Source organism: Coturnix japonica, chromosome 1, assembly GCF_054131305.1.
Source record: "Coturnix japonica strain WE chromosome 1, WE-NBRP24, whole genome shotgun sequence".
Lineage (NCBI taxonomy): Eukaryota > Metazoa > Chordata > Aves > Galliformes > Phasianidae > Coturnix > Coturnix japonica.
In genome coordinates, this window is record NC_140663.1 from 125,678,232 (window position 1) to 125,699,067 (window position 20,836).

Sequence of the window (20,836 nt, forward strand, 5' to 3'; positions counted from 1 at the left end):
TCTAATGCACATATGTGAATCTTCCAATTCTAGACTTTCAACTTGAATGAATATGAAGTTGTAGTTATTTGCACGTAGAAATACAAATGTGCCTTATGTGGGATTCAGTATTACTTTTTAGTGAAAAACAGAATTGCCGGTAGGATTTGGGGATCTTTATGAGACATTGAAAATGTCAATGTTAAGTGCTGAAAGTGCATTTTTGGAGTTGAGCTTTTGTCTGCGCGCAGACTTCGCTCTGACGGGTAAACTATGTGAGCAGCACTTGTACATAACCTTAAACTCAAATAATCCCTGTGGCTGTGCAGATGGGTGTTCTGAAGCTACACTTGGTACATTTACTTGAAGTCTTCCATGAGTGGTCTGTGCAGTCGCTGATGCACAGCCTCAGTCACACCAGTTGTCTTTCACTTAGCTTCAGAGGAGATCCTGTGATTACATCCTTAGTTACCCAGTCTCTGATACTAGCTAAAAGATGAGCTTGCAGAAGCAGTGGCTGCAGTGAGTTCATTGTGATGTGCTCAGGTAGGTACCTTTGTGCAAAGACAGAGATTTGCTGGCTTTGTACTGATAGAGGATTTCATGCGCTGCTTCCTACCATTGCAGGACTGTTTCACCAGTTTTAATTTATACATCAGTCTCAGTTGTATGAAGACAAACTGTTTCTTAACTATAAGACACTAAGTGAGATGCTGGAGATGTTAACTGCAGTTTTATTCACAGGGGCTGGATAAGCGTGTATAGCATTAAATGTCAGTTTTCCTAGTCTGATGTGTAAATGTGAAATGCTTCCAGAATATGCATAAGTTTGTTTTCCTCCCTTGAAAATTTCAGTAAAACATTTCTATCCAAACAATTTATTTTTTAGGATTTAATTTTAGCCTTTTTAAATCTAATCCAATGGCCTTTTGGACAAGCACAACTCCCTTGCAACCTGATAGTTAAAAGGTATTTACATGCTGCACTGAATGTGTGATTAAAAACACTTGAGCAGGCACGGCCAGCAGCCCGACTGTGGCAGAGCAGTTGGCTTGTAATCCTGACAGTTAATATGCATGCTGGAGGAGAGTACTTAAAATTTGCTGAGTACTGTATTTGTGCTTCAAGAGAATGTCTTTAGCCTTTGATGTGCGAGCACAAGGATGGCCCTGTTTACGCTTTGGCTTTGGTTTGCCTTATTTTCTCAGGGTATTCAGAAATCTGCCTTGCGCTTCTCCTTCACGGTTTTACTGATCACGCATGCAAGATCCGTAAAATTCCTCCTTACTAAAGGAATTGTATTGTGTTTTTATGACTTATGAAATATGCATCTCTTCCTACTCGAGGTCTTCCACGTTACTGATGTATACTTGAATATTTCAAAGCCTGTTGGCTAGTAAAACTTGAGTGTATTTAGCTCTGTTGGTAGTATTTAATTCCATTTCCTGATTATCAGTGTGAACTACACTTGTGCAGAAGAGTAGAGAGAAATGAGAGAGCTAAATGTAGCTAGTTTGTATGTATGTGCTTCATATATAATATGGAATCCACCTTTGCTACTCATAAAGCTTTTGCTGATGTAGCTGACTTGTTTACATCCAGAATCCCTAACTGTGCTCTTACCCTTTTAGCTTGTGTCATTATAAGATGTTTTCAACTGTGCTTCTTGTAAGTCTGCCTGCTAATCAGAGCCCCTCATAGGGAACGTCTCTCAGTCAGTGGTTTCTGAGTTGTGCTCAGGCAGCGTTCACAAGAAATTTAACCTTAAGTTATTTGCTACGGAGATGCAAAACAACAGAGCTTTTCTTAGTTTCTTCTTAAGCTCTTTTCACAAGCTTTTCCCAAGTGTTCTACAGCTCAAGTTCACAGTTATGTCAGTTGCGTGTTACTGTGTCACTTCCATGCATAAGGATTTAAGCCTCAGTGCCTTTCCCTTCACATGAAGCAGCTGTTCACTGACATGGCAAGGGAATAACAACGGACTTGCTAGATATCAGGTCTATCTGGCCTTTCAGTCAAAGCTGAAATAAAAGTGAAGAATATATAAAACAAAAACAAAGAGGGCAATGTTCCAACTGTTGTGCATGGCATTGTCCTTTCTTTTGTTCTCTTTATATACTAAGAACTGTTCTGTGGATTTTTTTTTTTTTTCTTTGAGTAGAAGGTTCTGTTATGACAAAACCAACAGTCTTTTAATGTACTGTATACACCCATGGCACTGCTTTTGTGGCAGTCTGTGAAGATAAATTCAAGCTGCTTGCAGCTTTTATAAGTAAGAAAGATGAACTTTCTTGTGGGGAGACTGAATGAGAACTGATGTAAGTTATCTAGCAAACGTCTTGCTCAGCCTTAATATTCTGAGGGTAAACACAGGTTGTAATCCTTACTGTTTTTGTCACTTCTTCGAGTAGATTTTGGGACCACTCTGATCTCAATCAGCTTTTGGTCAATTTGTGGAGAGCTTTACCTGTGGATTGATCTGAACTGGATTAGTGTGTTTCTAATGTGCTTCTTCTGTTCAGCTACTTTGCATTAAGGTTCCTTGAACCTCTGTGATGAGCTGCATGAGAACTTGCTTGACTGCTTAGCTGATCTCAGTGAATAAAGCACATTCTTACAGGCTGGATACCTGCCTACCTTTGTAGTGTGGTACCAGATGCCACCAATTCTTTAAGCAGCTGGAGTTTCTTATTTTATTTGTGTGTGTGTGAGGTTCTGAGAAAATATATTAAATCATCTCTAGCTTTCCGTCATAAGAATTCAGATTTGTTGTTCTTATTGTATCTTATTACATACAAAGTACACATCTTATTGTATGCGTACTTTGTATGTAAGCTCAGAAGAGCTACTGAGATCTAAAATGAATTTATAAGACTGCTGTAGAGGAGTCTGAAGCAATTAACATCTAATGGAAGGGAGTCAATCAATTGGGGTCATAAAGGCTGGGAAAGGAATACTTAAAAGCAGTGTTAAAATTGAACTAGCACATAGAACTTTGGATATTATCTTATAGTTAACTTGTGTGTTTCTCTTAAAGTTTTATTTCTAAATTACTGATCTAAACAAACTCCATACACATGACCCTAAAACTGATACATCCTTCTCTGCTTCCATTCTTTTGCAATAACTTTACATCTTTAGTTTTAACTGTTGAATGTAATGCTTATTCTGCTTGTACTGAATAAGCTGCTTTCTATTGAGAAGGGAGGAGAATAAGTTTCATAATAAAATCAGTAGTGGTATTTCTTTTTGCTGGAAAAGCTAGGTAAATTTGAGAATGTTGAGAGCAGTATTTTAGTTGCTTCAGTAGCACAGAACTACAAGATCACTGCTATAACAAGTTTCGGTAATAGCTGTTGTGGTAAGAAGTTGAGATGAGTCAGAAGCACAGGTCCCAGAAGTAATTTGAAATAAATTCTATTCAGTTGCTGTTTAATATCTTCTGGAATTTCAAATACTCAAAGCTTTTCAGAAGTACTTGTTGCTGCAGACAGCTTTATATTTATTACCCTATTCTTCAGTCTGTGGTTTTGTTTTTCCTCTATAGATAATACTTATATGGCTTTTTCCTGTAGTTGTGTTTTGTTTGGCGTAAGGTCATAAGTAATTCTTGTAACAATATAAAAGTGCTGACCTGTTCCTGGTCTAAGACTTGAATTTCAAAGGTGATAGTAGGTAGTTGGGCTTGCAGATTAGAACTTCTTATATCATAGCACAATCTGTGTCTTTGTCCTAGTGTTCTGTATCTTTGGTAATCATCTACATGAATACAAGGAAAATGTAGTATTAATTCAACTCCATAACATGGGCAGTGGGAAGCTAATGTTGCTACTTATAAGAAATAATTTAATTTTCATGTTTTGTTCAATTTATATACAAAGTTGAGAAGACAGCTGAGCCATCAGACAGTCCACCATCTGATGATGTTGTGATTGTGTACGAGCTCACACCTACCCCAGAACAGAGAGCTCTCGCTGGCTTTCTTAAGCTACCTTCAACCTTCTTCTGTTACAAGAATAAGCCTGGATATGTGAGTGAAGAGGATGATGGTAAGGAATGTCAAAGTTGATCTTAGTGTTGCTTTTTTAGTAGAGAAATAGCGTCCATCGGTTGTAGTAGCACGAATATTGTTTAAATTGAGAAAAACTGTCATCTTATTTTTGATCAGTGACCCTCCATCACCCTTCCCAAATCTGTTTTGTGACACTCTTAGTAACAAGGTGCTTGTTTTCTGAAAACGTGAAGCCTGTGTCACAAATCTAGACAGAAAAAAGTGTCAGTAGTATAATAAAGCACCAGCACGCAAATAAGAATGGATTGAAAGCTTACTTGCTGATGTGTCAAGTTCTTAACATTTGTGCAGTCTATGTGAGTCTTGTGTGCTTGACCAGACTTGTGAGTCTGAAGGGCTTTAACAAATGTAGACTCCTCTGTATTTGGAAGATCCCTGAGATCCCTCTCATACTTGTTTCCTGTATTTAAGATGAAGACTATGAAACAGCAGTTAAGAAACTTAATGGAAGACTGTATCCCAGCAATGAAAAAGAAGGAAGGAAATCACAAGGTATGTCTGAAAACACAGCAGTTAATTTCTTAGATGCTGAAGTTGAATCTTGAAATCTGGAGGACACTTAGCCTAACTCACTATTTCCTGAGGGTGGATGGTGTTAGAAACACTGATGTACATTTTAGAGAGCATCCAAACAAGAATGTCAAACTGTTTTCCTACCCTCAGACTTCTGCTTTTCTTTTGACTGTGTGGAGCTGAGCTTTGTAAGATGCTTTGAAAGACTGGGGCATAGAAAAGCTGCCTACCGTTGTGAACATTTGCTATTTCTGCAGATAGTTGGCTTGTATTATAAGAGTTGTTAGCTGTTTTGTTTTGTTTTGCTTTGCTTTTAAGTACCTTGTTTTAAAGGTATAGCTCTGTATATTTTACAGTTAGACACAAGTGCGGAAGAGTGAGTATGCTTCCTTACAGTTATTTTGGCTGTGCCTCAAGTATCCGTGTTTGATAACTGAATTTCAATAGATGTATAAATGAGGTTTGCTTTCTGAGGATGAGTTTTTATGTACTAAAAAAAGGTGGCATGTATTGAGCTACCAGAAATACAAGTAAATGTCAAAGGAAGCTAGTAGCTGTAGTGGCAGTTGCAAGGTTAAAATCTTCATTATGGCGTAGAAGTTATTTGATAGCAACAGAAAACTGGAGTATTACAAATGTGCAGTTCCTTGGCCAACCTGAATGATTAGCTTTTTAAATAATGACGCTATTTCAGAAGTTCTAAATTTAAGATGTTCTGAGTATTATTAGGTTACTTTATAATGTCTGTGCCAAAAATGATCACAGTCTTATCAGCTGTTCTCCACTAACTTTTGTTCTTTGTAGTAGGCGCCCCAGTCAAACATGAATTGGAGAGAGAATGTGTTACTGCTGCAGAAAAAACTGCACCTTCTGAGGAGAAGGCTGAAGGAGAAACTCCACAGGTCCCTTCGACATCTGTCTGTGGCGTTAGCAGTAATGCGGAGGATGCCAGTCGAGAAGACTCTCAGAAAGAAGTTAAAACTCAAAGAAAGAAAGTACGAGTCAAGTCTTTAAAAAAGTTTAGGCAATAAATTTGCAGAATTATTCTTAGATTGTTTTCACTTAGTCAGAAATAAAATATCCAGCAGATTAAAAGCTACTTGACTTGTTTGGCTGTGTCTCATCAAGTCTGCTGTGGCACTGGAACTAAGATGCAGATCTTAAGGTTCTCAGGGAGAGAAAGGAAACAGCTTTACCTCCTAAAGCAGAAGCAACTTTGGTTAGTAGAATTCCTCCTAGCAGGTATATAAGAGTTAAGTGATTTCCAAGGGAAATGGTGCTTGCTTTGGAATTGTACTGCTTCAAAAGTACTTCAGTCACTTGTTGAGTTGAACTTCATTGTGTTTTAAGAGTAATTGTTGGAAGGATTCAGACATTCTTCGTATTTCTTGGGTTTTTTTTTCCTAAGTTGTTCGCTTCTCTTAATCCCTGTTAGCTGTTCTGAAGCGTTAGTAGCACTATAGGAAAGTTGTAGTCTGAGAACTTAATATCATGATACTGCTGTTGTAATTAAATGAAGAAATCAATAAGATTGGAGGGAGGAGAGAGGAGAAATGTGGCTTTTTTGGAGAGAGTGGTTATTCTTAGTGTCCAGACTTAATGTGGTTTGAGTATTAGGCTCTCCTGGCTTATATGCTTACTGTTTTATTAATCTCAGGAGAGTGAAGTTACAAGTTCAACTGACTTGGTCTCTACAAGTAAAGAAGAATTACATGCTCCTTCAACCACTGAAGCAACAGCGGTATTTGTGCAGTCAGTTGCTAGCAGTGAAGAACCAGATTCCACAGAAACTGCTCACGTATCACAGAATTTACCAGGAGGTGATGATAAACCTGTGGACCTGTCAGCTAAAAAAGAAAATGATTCTGAATGCTCTGAGTCAACACAAGGTAAAGTTAGGAGTACGTAATGGTTTGTTTGGGTCTTTTTGTGTGTGTATGTGTGTGTAGGAGCTTAAGTTTGCTTTTTTATAGGTTAGTTTAATTTACCCATAGCATTGAACAGTTCATAGAATCACAGAATTGTAGGGGTTGGAAGGACCTCTAGAGGTCATCGCGTCCAACCCCCCTGCCAAAGCAGGTTCCCTACACCACGTCACACAGGTAGGCGTCCAGGCGGATCTTGAATATCTCCAGAGAAGGAGACTCCACCACCCCCCGGGCAGCCAGTTCCAGTGCTCTATCACCCTCATTGTGAGTTACAGCAGTTACATTCAGTCACAGCACTGAATTTGAGGCACAGGTATTGGTCTTGTGAAAACATGAAGGGGAATGAGAATACTTCTGCCTATCGGATTCTAGTGTGTTCAGATGACTACTACAGAGCACTGCTGCTCTCTGTTGAATGATTTGTACTTCTATTAGTGTATTGTTGAATACCATGCGAGTACTTATTCGAGCTGTGTGGATCTGCAGTCTCAGAAACAGCATGCTGAAACTCAAACTTGAGCGGTTTTTTGGACTAAAAATGACACTAAAAATGACTAAAAAGTGTCATTATGAGAAGTCACGTGCAAATTTTAAGGCTTCTCCAGTTTTTCCTTTACAACTGTATGATATCAAAAACATTTTCCTTTAAGAAAGAGAAAAACATGCGACTTTTCCATCTTTGACAGAACACAAACCTGTCTCGTTTGGCTTTGGTAATGCTTCAGGCTTGTCGTTTGCTGATCTGGCTTCCAAGAACTCTGGAGACTTTGCTTTTGGCTCTAAAGGTGAGTTAAGCTTAAGCCTTTGGTACAGTCACGCATCTGGGTTTGTGCTTCCTACAATAAACCTATGTGCACCAGATTGCTGCTTATTGTTAATCTTTGTTCTTAACAACAAGTTTAAAATGTAATTCTCTTAATTGCAGATAAAAACTTCAAATGGGCCAACACAGGAGCAGCTGTTTTTGGAGTACAGACGGCCAGTAAGGCAGACGAAGATGAAGGTGGTAGTGATGATGAAGTGGTACATAGTGATGATATTCACTTTGAGCCAATTGTCTCCTTACCAGAGGTGAGGGAAGTTTCAGGACTTAAAAAGTATTAAGATAAATGTATGTGCTAACAGCAGGATTTTTAAGAAGAAATAAGAAAAGATTTCATTCTGCTTTCTGCCTGTTGTGCTTTGTTGTGTATTTCCTTATGTCCTGTATTTTTTTACTCTGCCTGTGTGGACACACCTTGCTGTTCTGAATCTTAGTACAGCTTTGCACTGGGGAAGTGTAAATCAGTTGATGATGCGAACTTCATGCAGATGCGTACAAGTAACTTCAGAAAGTTAAATCTAATTCATTATAGTGTATTTGAAAAATGATGTGGAGGAGGGGGGCTTGAATAATAATACAGCTCTGATTTTTCTACTGATGACCTGTAGCTTGAGTTCTGTGAAAGCCTTCCCTATTCAACTTTTCTTTTGCTTTAACCTAGATGTGAGAGCACAGGAATCGCTGAGTACAATTAACTGTATGGGGCTAAGAAAGCTCACCTTTGTAGTTGGAAAGGAAGTACAAGCTTTTTAGGAAGTAGAAGAACTTTAAGCCCAAGCAAAGCTTAGTTTAACTTGAAGTAGCCTTACGTAACTTTGTGAGGCTTAACACAGTTGTTCACGTCTGGATTTTGTATTTAACTTTGGTGTGCCTAGTAAGATGAGAAGCTCTCAATGTCTATTATATTTTAGTTTAGCTTCCTGTAAAAACTTAATTACACATTAGTATAATGATGAAACAAGACTAATAGAGAACAAATAAACAGTATGTAATGTCCTTTATTTGGAGCAGCTAATCTGATGAAGTCTGCAAAATATCATCTTCCTCTTTCTTCTTCAGTATTTTGTATGCCTTTCCTCATCTGTTAATCATACTGCGACTTACGATGTTTTCTTTCGTGCCTTTCCTGCTCTTTTTCTCCTTCAGTGCTACTTCTCCCACCGGAAATGCTTGTCTGTCACAAATTTCACCAGTTGTTTCAAGTTTTCTTTAGCTTTGGAAGATCTATTAACTGAAGGATGTTAAAAACCAGTAGTATGCACACGTAAAGTGAGGGAAATATGCAGCTGTGAGGCCTCCATTTATTATTTTCAGTTGATATTTATTCTGATCAAATGTCAGTATTAAATTATGTCAGTCTTTAAAAGGGAAATACCTGGAATGCTGATAGTGCTGTGTTATCACTCTGCACGTCAGTCAGCAGACCTAAACTTTTACTGGGAAATAGGCCATAACACTTGGTAGCTTAAAAAACAAACAATATCCTATGCAGGTGGGGGTGCAGTGTTGCGTTGCTAAAATGAATTTCAAATGCTGGAATTGGTTGTGCTCTTGTGTTCTGAGAAGGCTGGGCTTTTCATTCACTTCAGTGCACGATGAGTGTCTGTGGAACTGTGGTTACAAAACTACCAAAGAAAGGAAAACATTGAATAATTTTGCATTATCTGATGTCAGAATTGTAACAACATTATTGGTGACGACAACTTCTTGGCAAGTCACACATTACTGTGCCATGTTTTAGGTGGAGGTAAAGTCTGGAGAAGAAGATGAAGAAATTCTCTTCAAAGAGAGGGCAAAACTTTACAGGTGGGACAGAGATGCTACTCAGTGGAAGGAGCGCGGTGTTGGAGAGCTAAAGATCCTCTTCCATACACAGAAGAAGTGTTACAGGATCCTGATGAGAAGAGACCAAGTTCTTAAAGTGTGTGCAAACCACGTCATCACCAAAGAAATGAACTTAGTGCCCTCTGATACATCAAACAATGTTTTGATTTGGACAGCAACAGATTATGCCGGTGAGTTGGCTGAGTAGTTTTTGCAGTTCTTTTCCATATCTTCTGCAGTTTGTGTGGCTTTGTTTTACCCTGGAAATTATACAGAACAAAAGCTTTTAATCTCTTGCTGCAGTGAGTAGAGCTAAAGAAATCTCTTCTTGGATTTGTTTTCAGATGGTGAAGTGAAAGTAGAACAATTTGCGGTCAGATTTAAAGTTCAAGAGCTGGCTAATTCTTTCAAGAGGAGGTTTGAAGAATGCCAGCAAAGCTTGTCAGAGCTACAGAAGGGCCACCTCTCTGTGGCAGCGGAGCTGTCAAAGGACACCAACCCTGTTGTGTATTTTAACATTTCTGCCAACGATGAACCTTTAGGACGCATAACCATGGAGCTGTTTGCAAATATTGTCCCTCGAACAGCTGAAAACTTCAGGGCCCTGTGCACAGGAGAGAAAGGCTTTGGATTCAAGAATACCAGATTTCACAGAATAGTCAGTGACTTCATTTGTCAGGTAAGCTTAATGTGAAGGCTTTTTATTGAGAGAAAAAATGCATCTTGGCTAACAATGGTGCTACAACCTGGGAGATAGGAATGGCGCAATCAGCTTGTGCTGCCCTAAGCCAAGCGCTTTAGTGTTACTTAGTGCTGCTATGTTAGTACAGGGAAAAGAATAATGAAGAAGAAACTTAGCAAGGATGAGCGACAGAAGCAGCAAGGAAACTGAGGCTTCCCAAAACTAACATTCAGCCTTTCTTTCTACAGAAGGGAAACTTCCCAATGCTCACCTGCTAAGAGCACCTGCTTGTCAGGCTTCTGTTAACATTTTGAAGTATGCTTTGTATTTCACATAACCTCCACTGTGAAATTACACTTTATGAATTTTAGATTCTCACAGCTCAGCAAGAAAGCCCTTTGGTCTCATATCATGCAGTAGCTCCGTCCTTAAAATACTCAGATTTCCCACTTAAAATATCAGTTTGCAGTGTGTGAAACCCATGAAGACAGCACTAGCTTTGTGTGTTAGTAGCACTAGCAAGTTTGTTGTAAATTCTGAAGGCATGGGAGATTGATCTCTGTTCAACATACACCTTCATTTTCTAGAATTCTCACAATTCTCTGTGTGCCTCAGTGAGATAATGCAGCTGCCAGATGGAAGGGCAAAATGGTGTAGAAAGCAGACAGTGTGGAAGAGCGGTCTAGGGATGTGGAGCAGGGAGGTAAAATGCTGTACTCAGTAAAAATGGGTAACTTCATGCTAATGTTTTCTTCCATGATCAAAGCAGATGAAGCTGAGCTGCCTTATAGCCAAGTAAATATGGTACCTATGAAAAGTTATAATGAGGTTTACTTTTGTTCTTCCAAATGGAATTCTTTCTTATTGAGCGCTGTTGGTTGATGTCTGGGGACTTGTAAGTTAATTCTGTCCACTATTTTTCTATTGTTTTTAAGGGAGGTGATATAACTAATCATGATGGAACGGGTGGGCGATCGATTTATGGTGAAGCATTTGAAGATGAGAATTTCGAAGTGAAACACACTGGTCCTGGGTTGCTGTCAATGGCAAATAGGGGCCGGGATACAAACAGCTCTCAGTTCTTCATAACACTCAAAAAAGCAGAACACCTGGACTTCAAACACGTCGTATTTGGATTCGTGAAAGATGGAATGGATGTCGTGAGAAAGATTGAATCCTTTGGTTCTCCTAAAGGGCTGGTAAATGGAAGAGTCGTCATTACAGACTGTGGGCAATTATAGAACAATGGCTTGGAGTATACGGATGTTCTAGCGATATGAGTTGGTATTTAGATGTTATTAACTAATTATTTCAACTTCTTAAAAATGGACACTTCTGATGTATAAATGTAAAATTACAGCTTATAGTTGTTTTTTATGTGTTCAAATCGATTTTTTGTTTGGTTTTTTTTTTTTTGCATGTTAAATAAAGTTCAGACACTGGCATATTTTAGGTGTATTTGTGTTATCCTGACATTTGTATTGAATGTCAAATTTTAAAAATTAAACCTTAGTCTTGTTAAAATAATTGTCTTGTCCTCACTTTGGCCTTTTTAGGAGCAGAACAAAGTATTGTGTGATCTGGCTTCTTGCTCCCCTGCAGCTTTCAGTGTGCAAATTGTAGATGCTGTAACTGCCAGCCAGTAAACCAAAGGCCTTTGAAATGTAATGCTTAATCTGAACAGAAAGCAAGCCAAGGCAGCTAGCCAGGTAATGCTGACTTGTACTATTTACAATCTCTAACACCTCAGTAATTGAAGGGTGAGAACAGTTCCTACATGCATTCTTGGACACAGAATTTCACTGTTACTTACTGGAGGAATTTACTTTTCAGAGCTGCAGTTTCTTTTGTACATAAGACTTTAAGTGACTTGTACAGTTTAGTGACAACTCCAGTGAACTTTGAATGTTGTTTCAAAAGCTGCAGTATAGTTTGCTGCTGTAACTATGACAGAGGGCACTTGTGGCTGTCTTCTCAATGTGTTTATCAGCTCTGTCTCTTGCAGCAGACTTTGGCATTGCAGAACTGCGTTCTTTGAAAAACTCCATGTCTTAATGGTGAAATTCCATTAATAATTTTAAGTATGGACAGACTGCCTTTTCCCTCAGTTGCTTGGAGGATCACCACTTGCATAGGCATTAAGATGTAGAATGGTATCATTTTTATTTTTTAATTTCCATTATATTAAGCTGCAGTCTGTGAAGTGCTGCCGAGTCTTTGTGTTTTAGTGACACACAGAAGGTGAGGAGTCTGCGTTGATTCTCATTTGCTATGCCAAACTGGGAGAACACAAGGGAACAACAGTAAGTAAACCTTTAGCCAAGCTTCAGGAGACACTTAGCACAGAGTAAACCCCAGCTGCTGTTGACCAGAAGAAAGGGACAGCACCTGGACAAACAAATTTAGGGTTCTGGTTCTTTGGATAGGCACTAGTGTGCTGAACTGCTTGGCGCTTGTCTACCAGTTAGTTTCATTATGCATCTTTACAGCCCATAATGTGGTACTTAATGGGTTACTGAGTGTCATAGAGCCATAGAATGGCCTGGGTTGAAAAGGACCACAATGATCATCTGATTCCAACCCCCTGCTATGTGCCGGGTCACCAACCAGCAGACCAGGCTGCCCAGAGCCACATCCAGCCTGTTCTTGAATGCCTCCAGGGATGGGGCATCCATAACCTCCTTGGGTTCCAGTGTGTCACCACCCTCTGTGTGAAAAAACTTCCTCCTAATATCTAACCTAAACCTCCCCTGTCTCAGTTTAAGACCATTCCCCCTTGTCCTTAGCACTGTTTTGGATCAGCAGTTGTTACTGATCTCAGACTGTATTTTTGACATAAAGTCTGTTTTCCTTCTCTGGAGATGGCAACTCACCGTCTCATTTGGCTGCAAATACACAAGAAAATGGTGAAAAGGGTATTAACAGTGGTTTGCTAAGGATTATGAGTGGTGCTATAGCTCAAGCATTTCAAGGCTTACTTGAGTCTCACATCAGATAGATTTATGATTAAATACTTTCATATATGAGGAGCTTCAGGTAGGAACTGGACTGGCCCTAGACATTTTCTTGAGTAATGCTGTAAAGATTCTCAGTTTTGAAAGAGCTCATAAATCACTGACATGTCATATCACCCTTGTCATCCACCTCTTAACCAAAACTAACTCACCAATTTGATGGTGATGTTTTGATTAGCAGTAGTTAGATCAGATAAGGTGTATGCTCTGCTTGAGTTTGAACACAGTCCTCTTGCACCCAAGCGGAGCATCTTGTAACACGATATGGACACAGGAGGAAACATTTGCAACTGCACCTCCTGAGAGCACCTTGTATGTAAAAGCAATGTATTTTAGGAGGCCAAGCAACCCTGCTGCAAATCAAAGTAGTTTGTGCTAGCGTGAGAGGAAGCTGAACACAGATGGCCATTAGGATGCTTTTAATTCATCAGCTGTTGTGTAACACCATAATTAAAAACAAAACCTAATCACATCTGAAGGGGAAATTCAGTATTAAGTTAAAAATTTAATGGGTTTTGAAGCCATTTCAGTATTTTTCCCTTGATACAGAGGAAGTTCAGCACAGAAAGAACTTGGGTTCCAGCTCTGGAAACGAGAACAAGCTCTAAAGGAATAAGAAGCATCTTCAAGTACAACACAAGTATAAAACAAAGCATGAGCATGTTTTTTCTGCAGCCAGCTGATGTAAGAGAGGGAGAAATTTTGTAGGGCTCTTCCTGGATCCCAGTAAGAACAACCTGACAATAAAGGACCCAATAAAATAGTTGTTTTAATAAGCTAGAACAAGAAGGCCACAGAGAGTAGGTCTCAAGTCTCTTCAGATGCTGGGAGCATCACATCAAGCTTAGATATATTTTCCCCAGGGCGTGTAGCACAGGTCTTGTCCATGAAGAGAAGCTCCTCCTTTTTGGTAATTCAAAGTGTTATGTAATTTGCTTATGAGAAAATAACTTTAATAATTAAGCATGTTCTCACAAGATCTTCTTGCTGCTCTTTTATACAAAGGCAAGACCATGCAGGTGATGTGACCACTCCTACCAAGTGGGGGTTGCCAGCAGATTTCACAGTGAATTGCACGTGTTTGTTCTATGGCCAAGGGGTACGTTGGGCACTACGTTGGCCTGAAAAATATCCTATGTGTGAGCAGCACAGCACAGGCTTGGGCATACTCAGGTTAGCTGTTATGTTGACCATTGACTCCTGGATGTAAAGTGGTCTCCTGGTCAGGATCACTACGTTTCACTTGTTGATTTGAATGCAATTCACCTTTCCCAGAGATTTTATATACTGAGGTCTGCTTTAGTAACATGGGTTTCTCAGGCCCTAGATACAAGGCCTAGCAGAATAGACACGGCCTGTTCAAGATTATTATTCCCTCAAAGATAATGTGTTCTATAGGTTCCCAGTAACTTCCGTCCTGGATTTTAACTCATTATCCGTTAAATTATGAATAATACTTCAGAATTAATGTGCTCTGGTGTATCTGTTAGTATTTCGGTTTAGAAGATCATAAGCTTGAAAGCTGAAAGAGCTGTTATGAATGCATTGAATTCAGAAGCTTATGGGCTCTTAATTGTTCTTATGGACTGGATCTCAAGCAAACACCTTAGCAAACTCAAAATACAAGAAGGAAGAAAGGACAGTGAGAAACCTCAGCCTACTGGAATAACCTACATCCAGGAAAAATGTTTATTAAGTGTATATTAAAGATTGATAGGCACTGGTATTGGATTTGATAGGTGAGCTCAGTTGATGCATCTCCACTATTCATTTAAGCCTGTGTAAAACCTAAAATCTAAGTATGTGATTATTCTATCTACAGGATCCAACCAATGAGTATTTGCATGTGTAATCTGACAAACTCCAGGAGTATTTGGGGATTTCAGCCTGAAGAGATGGAAAGCATTTTCTTTGAAGCAATGACAAAAATGGGCCATTTCTCGGGAGCTCTGAGTGTGGAGCATTCTATGAGAGATAAAAACTCACTTTTGTCATGTGTTCCTTTTGTATCCTTGTGACGTAGGCACTGCTGTCCACTTTTCTCTTAGAAGCCAGAGAAGAAACACTCAATCCATCTGACATTCAGATTAATTCTTCGTAATTTAAACAGATTCTTACTTGTTTCTGATTTCAATGTGACTTCTATTGACATTTCACGAGCAACACTTGATCTGAATGACACTTAAAGCTTCTTAATTTGTAAATCAAAAAGGTCTTCTGTTGATTCCTATAATTAGCTTTCTCTTTCAACTTGTTTTAATTCAACAATAATTGCTATAAATCTATAAATTCTGTTTATTTGTGCAAAAGGAGCACCTCAGTATAAAAGCAGCCTATGTAGTTTTGAGTTAGCAAAGAAATAGGGGAAGTTGGGTCAGTTACCATCACAGGCAAAACAAACTCAGCATAGGGAGAATATAATCTGTGGCCTCTTGATAACAGACTGGGGCAGTGAGTACTAAAGGCAAAGTATATCTGTTGTTAAATGTATGCTAGAACTTACCATGTATGAGTTTTGATCACTGTAACCACAGTAGATCAGTGGTGATCTAGTCTTCAAGGAGCACGTTTGGCTTAAACATACCCAGCCTGGCTCAAGCCGTCAATACCCAGCAGATGGCACTGTGATTAAACATTTGCTACCGGATAGTTTTTTTTCCTCTGTACTTCCAATTTCTGCATTCCAGATGATCAGATACTGAGAAAGATCTGACATCGGTCGTATCAATACATCTGTCATATTAAGTCACTTAAATTCAGTGTCTGCTTTCCAGTGCTCTTGGTGGGTTACACCAGATGACCACGGAATCTGGTACATTCAAATACATTTTTCTTTTAAACGAGGATATAAGCTTATGATGAAAAGAGTGAGATAAGCATTAATACTAAGCAAAAAAATAGCTCAATTCTTTTCTATAAATAACCTAATCTATCATTAACATTCGTCTGTGTCATGTAATTCGTTAGAGATATAAAGTGTATTTCCGAGCTGTCCATCTCACTTCCTTCTCACTATCAGCAGCCCCGCTTTATGTCCTGTTTGCTTTCTCATTTGGTTGTTACTCTTGGGTTGGCTTTCCTGTTTATTTCATTGTTTCACTTTGCTGATGTCTTGCCAGCAAATATTTTTTCTTCTGAAGTAAGACTACATCAGGGCAAGCATTTAGTGAAAACCTATTAGCAGGTAGAGATCAAAAACAAGAAAAAGCTCATATTTTCTATTACAAATGAACAGCTGTCTCCTGGATGTTTTTCATCTAATAATTCAATTTTCCAAGTGATACAGGCAAAGAATCGGCCCATAACCAACTAAAGGAGCACAAAAGTAGTGAGCCATTCCAGTGCTGCACTGAATAAAGCTTGTGACTTTTCTTAAGTTAAATTGGTTCTGTCTTTAAGAACAGAAAAGGAGAGGGAACAGCAGCTATTTTTTAAATATATATTGTTATTTTTTGGTATTTTGTTACCATGTATCATAGTCACAAAAATAGAAAGCAAAAAAAAAAAGAAGGGATGCCATCCAGAGGGACATGGACAGGCTCAAAAAGTGGGCACATGAGAAATTAATGAGGTTTAACAAGGCCACATGCGAGGCGTGTCACTTAAGGCAATCCCAGATCCTATTCAGTACAGAATAGGAGAAGAACTCATTGAGAGCAGCCCTGGTACCGGGTTGTCTATTGATGCAGCCAAATGACACGATGTTATTTTGCCAAAAATACAGGTTTTAAAGGATCCTCCCAACAAAAGGGTCTAGGAATTACTGCATCCTCATTGAAGATTCAGTATAAACGCCATACTCTGAAAAAGTCAGTTTCAAGCTGACTTTGTCAATGCCAACTTGATTCTTCTTAAGTCCTATTCCCAGCAGTGTTGTGTAGCGTTGCTTTTTTCTTTACTCCTGAGATAAATTAAAACCTTGAATTCATTCCAAGGTTACTTTTTATAGATATTGTGTTGTATGTCCTTGGAGAAGGAAAGAGGAAAATTTGACCAAAAGATTCATCAAGTCCTCTTTGAACTCAAAAAGCCTCCCAACATGTGCAAATCATTTTTAATATGTTTATTATTTTAGGCTGTGACTCGCGTATTATAGTTTCTTATTAATTATATGTTAAATATTTCTAAATTAAATTATTTTCCTCACATCTGTATTCTTCTAAAGCGTATGTCCTATGCTTCATGAAAGAACAGCTTAAAAAAGGAAAAAAAGGAAGTCAGTTGTTACTTATTTTCTTTACAGAGTTGCTATAAATCAATCTGTAATATTAGAATCAAGAAGTAAAATATCAAGGGAACAGATTTTACTTTATTCTAAAGTGATTAAGTCCTGGGGAGCAGGATAAAGGGGAAAAGATTATACCATATGTCCATGTTGAAAATTCATGCAGTATGGTAAGGGAATTCTTTTGATATCCAGCTGCTCTTACCAGCTCTTACTTTACCTCTCAATGATTATTCCACCTCTTCTAAAACAGTACAGTGGCAGTAGCTTGATAATGAAAGACTGTCTAGCATCGCATTAACATCTAGGTGTATTATTTCTGTCCATGTTAATTTGCAACAGCTTTAAACGTTTCTTTGGGAGTCTTTTTTTACACAGCTTAGTGTTTCCTTCACACAAGGAAAGAACCACGATAAATGAACACTGAATATACGGGCTCAAGATGAGATTTTATTTGAGCTTAAAATGTTCTGTTTCTCATTTTCCCTTCTTCTTGGGGGAACGGGCTTTGTTTTAATGCTACAAGTATCAGTGATGTTAGAACTCAGAAATTTCCATGTTTCAGTTCCAGTTTTACATGAGTTTTGCATCCTTTGCCCAGAATAAACCCACTTATTTCATTGTTTTTGTGGCTGCATATGGGAAAAAAAAAAAAAAAAAAGTAAAAAAAAGCTGTCACCAATTTACTTTTTCCTGCACCAAGTTCTGTGACATGATTTTTAAAATACTTTCATTTACAGGTTTATTACAGCCATATCTTGAAGTCTGATGTAACAAATCATAGAATCACAAGGTTGGAAAAGATCTACAAGATCATCTAGTCCAACTGTCCTCCCATTATTGTTGCTACCACAAGCCACTAAACCATATCTCATAGCTCCTCATCCAGATGCTTCTTGAACACTGCCAGGGACAGTGACTCCACCACCTCCCTGGGCAGCCATTCCAGTGCCTGACCACGCTCTGAGAGAAAAAGTTTGATTTTCTTAGGAACAAAATTGAACTCTGGGGGAAAAATGTAGTATAAATTCTCTGGTTTAAATCATAATTTTCATTGGAAGTAATCTAAATGTTTTTTAGTTCAGAAATCCCAATTGCTTTTAATTACTTTTCTTAATTAAAAGAAAACCGCACAGCCAGCGCTATGAATCTTTGTAAGTGGACTTTAAAACACTCTTGAAAGTAAATTCTTTATTGCTGCTGTTGCAGTGTTTTATTATTATATTTGCCTGGATGGCATTCTGGATTTTCTGTATGCATCCCATTCCTGAAATCTTGCTTCTCACTGGGGAAATCCCATTACATTGCTTGTGGAAATTACTGCCATCAATGCATTATTCACAACCTCAGTACTTTGTTTCATGTAGAACCTCATTGATATTTCCATGGTTCATGAATGGGAAAATGAATGAGATAATTAGAGTTTTAATGATTAAAGCTAAGAATTGATGAAATAGACTTTATGTATCAAATGAGAAAATTTCCATTGTTTTGATTATCCAAGTTCTTAGCAATTTGCTCTTCTCCTGTTTATGTAACAGGAGTTTTATCCTCCTTTTTATGAACTCATGTTACTTTGGGTTGTAATACCCCTGACAATGTAAATACAAATATTAGTTTAATGTTACACTGTTGTATTTTGCATTAATTTCCAAATCATTCCTCATTGGTCTCTTAGTTACCCGTGTTTCTTTTCTGAATGCACCAAATGTATATTTTTGTCTGCCACAATTCAGTGTTCAGGACTTCCACATAGGAAATGGGGTGCTTTCTAAAACATTGATGTAATTTTCCATTTCTAATCTCTGAACTTTAACTATGGAAGCCTTAATTGTGAAATTGAAACTAGGACAATATAAATATCCGTTGCATGCTACTCTTTGGATAAGACTGGCTAGAAGGCTATGAAGAAATGGTACCATAACGATTGGAAAGAATACACTGAAACAGAGATTTCTGTAGACCAGGCTCCTCATAGCCCCATCCAGCCTCGCCTTGAATGCTTCCAGGAAGGGGGCATTAGAAAAAAGCTGTCATAGAAAACAGGTATCTTTTTTTTACTTATTCAATTCAGAAACTATACCGAATTGTGCCTTCCCATTACACAAGGATAGCAGTTGGATCCCAAGGAATGCCTCCCTCAACACACCACATCTCTGGTTACTGCAGCAGAACATTGGTGGAAAGGAGTTAATGTCTTTCTGTCCTTGAAGAGTGGCTGATGATGATAAATTAGCGCTTGAGGTACCCAGTGCTGTGCGTCATAAATTGTATCGTGACAAATAATCAAGAGAACTCATTTGGATGTGGGGGAGGTAGAATACATATGCAGTAGTACGTGTCTGGAACTGGGTATAGTCTGAGATTGTGCATTCTTACCTTGTTCATAGTAATACATTTACTGCCCAATCCATTGGGAAGCCTATCCAGTACATCATAGGGGCATGAGCTCTCACAGCTTCCTGTTCTCATAGAAAAGCATACTGGTTGCTAGCACGGGAGGGACTTCTGTATAGGGGAGCATCGTGATTTACCTCTGGGTCACAAGCATCACATAGAACAGTAAGGTTTTTTCCCCACCTCTTAAGTATGCCTCCCTAGTAACAGAGCGGGGCTTCTAAACCTGGTGTTCACTGAGGAGAAATGAGTGGACACACAGTGAGCTTTCAAGCAGCAGAAGCAGTATGTCTTTTCAGGTGATCCTTCAGTGCTGGATGTGGAGCTGCTTTACTATTTTGGTCATGGAGAAATCCACTATTTTTGTGGTGTTCATTATTTGCATGGGGTGTAGAAGTACTTGATGCAAAAGCTTGAGCTGACCAGAGCACCACAGGAATCACTGTACCTGATATTGTAATGGAAGTCACCAATGTTTTCCCTTCAGTCTGATCATCTGAATATTAGATCAAAAAGTTCACACTAAAATCCAGAGCAGTCCAGAAAGTAGTGCTGTCAGGTGCTGGGATTTTTTAAAGTTATTTTACTGTTTTAATCAACTTCACACCAAAATCAGGACTGAAATTTTGGACTGAATTCTTGTTCTGTGCTTCCTGTGAAGTATTAACTTCTTTATCACCTCGTAGGGTAGTGCTGCCAATTGTAGCTTTGCTCTGACTTTCTATCAGCCAAATTGTAAATTGCAAGAACATTATTACATGATGCTGGAGAAATTAACCTTAAGTACACCTTAAGCTTACGTCTGATCCAATAATTTCCCAAAATGGAACACTAATTAACATAATTAACATAAGCAATAATAGGTTCAGGTTTGTCCAGATTTGGTGCCAGCTTCCGCCAGCCATTTCAGAAACATTCCTGAGCTGAAATAGACCTGAAATATACTGATCACTTGAAGGGTGAGGGGGGGGAAGAGGGTGGGAGCAGGAGGGTACTCATCTAACTTTTGGCATCCATGAAATAAATGTTTAGAGTGAAGCATGCCATGGTAACTTGTCTTTAGTAGAAGATGAATCTCACTGCAGACACCTGCACTTGCACAGGTATATCCCAGTGTGCTGGAAGCACTATGCAAGAAGGAAAAATTGAAGCAAAATGGAAAAAACACAAATTTGTTATCCCAGCGTAGATCTCATCATTTAACTATTACAGTTTTCTTGTTCTCATAAAATCACTGAATGGTGTGGGTTGGAAGGGACCTCACAGCCCACCCAGCCCCACCCCCTACCACTGTCAGGGCTGCCCCCCATCAACTCAGCTGCCCAGGGCCCCATCCAACCTAACTTTGAGCCCCTCCAGGGATGACGCACCACAGCTTC

General features: G+C 38.8%; 1 protein-coding gene across 4 annotated transcripts in view; it reads left to right on the forward strand.

Moving 5' to 3' along the window:
- The window catches only part of LOC107306461 (E3 SUMO-protein ligase RanBP2-like), a 29,597-nt gene extending 18,252 nt beyond the window's left edge, over nucleotides 1–11,345 (forward strand). Inside the window, exons 21-30 of one of the 4 annotated variants that reach the window (XM_085552124.1) lie at nucleotides 869–941; nucleotides 3,856–4,028; nucleotides 4,463–4,543; nucleotides 5,369–5,559; nucleotides 6,222–6,453; nucleotides 7,179–7,277; nucleotides 7,418–7,563; nucleotides 9,057–9,330; nucleotides 9,484–9,818; nucleotides 10,757–11,345. In XM_085552124.1, coding sequence (XP_085408250.1) covers nucleotides 869–941; nucleotides 3,856–4,028; nucleotides 4,463–4,543; nucleotides 5,369–5,559; nucleotides 6,222–6,453; nucleotides 7,179–7,277; nucleotides 7,418–7,563; nucleotides 9,057–9,330; nucleotides 9,484–9,818; nucleotides 10,757–11,062 — 1,910 coding nt within the window. In that variant the 3' untranslated portion in view covers nucleotides 11,063–11,345. Of the gene's footprint in view, nucleotides 1–308; nucleotides 477–868; nucleotides 942–3,855; nucleotides 4,029–4,462; nucleotides 4,544–5,368; nucleotides 5,560–6,221; nucleotides 6,454–7,178; nucleotides 7,278–7,417; nucleotides 7,564–9,056; nucleotides 9,331–9,483; nucleotides 9,819–10,756 lie in introns of those variants that run through there. The other 3 variants (XM_085552091.1, XM_085552102.1, XM_085552113.1) reach the window with 3 other exon arrangements.
- The last annotated feature ends 9,491 nt before the right edge of the window (nucleotides 11,346–20,836 follow it).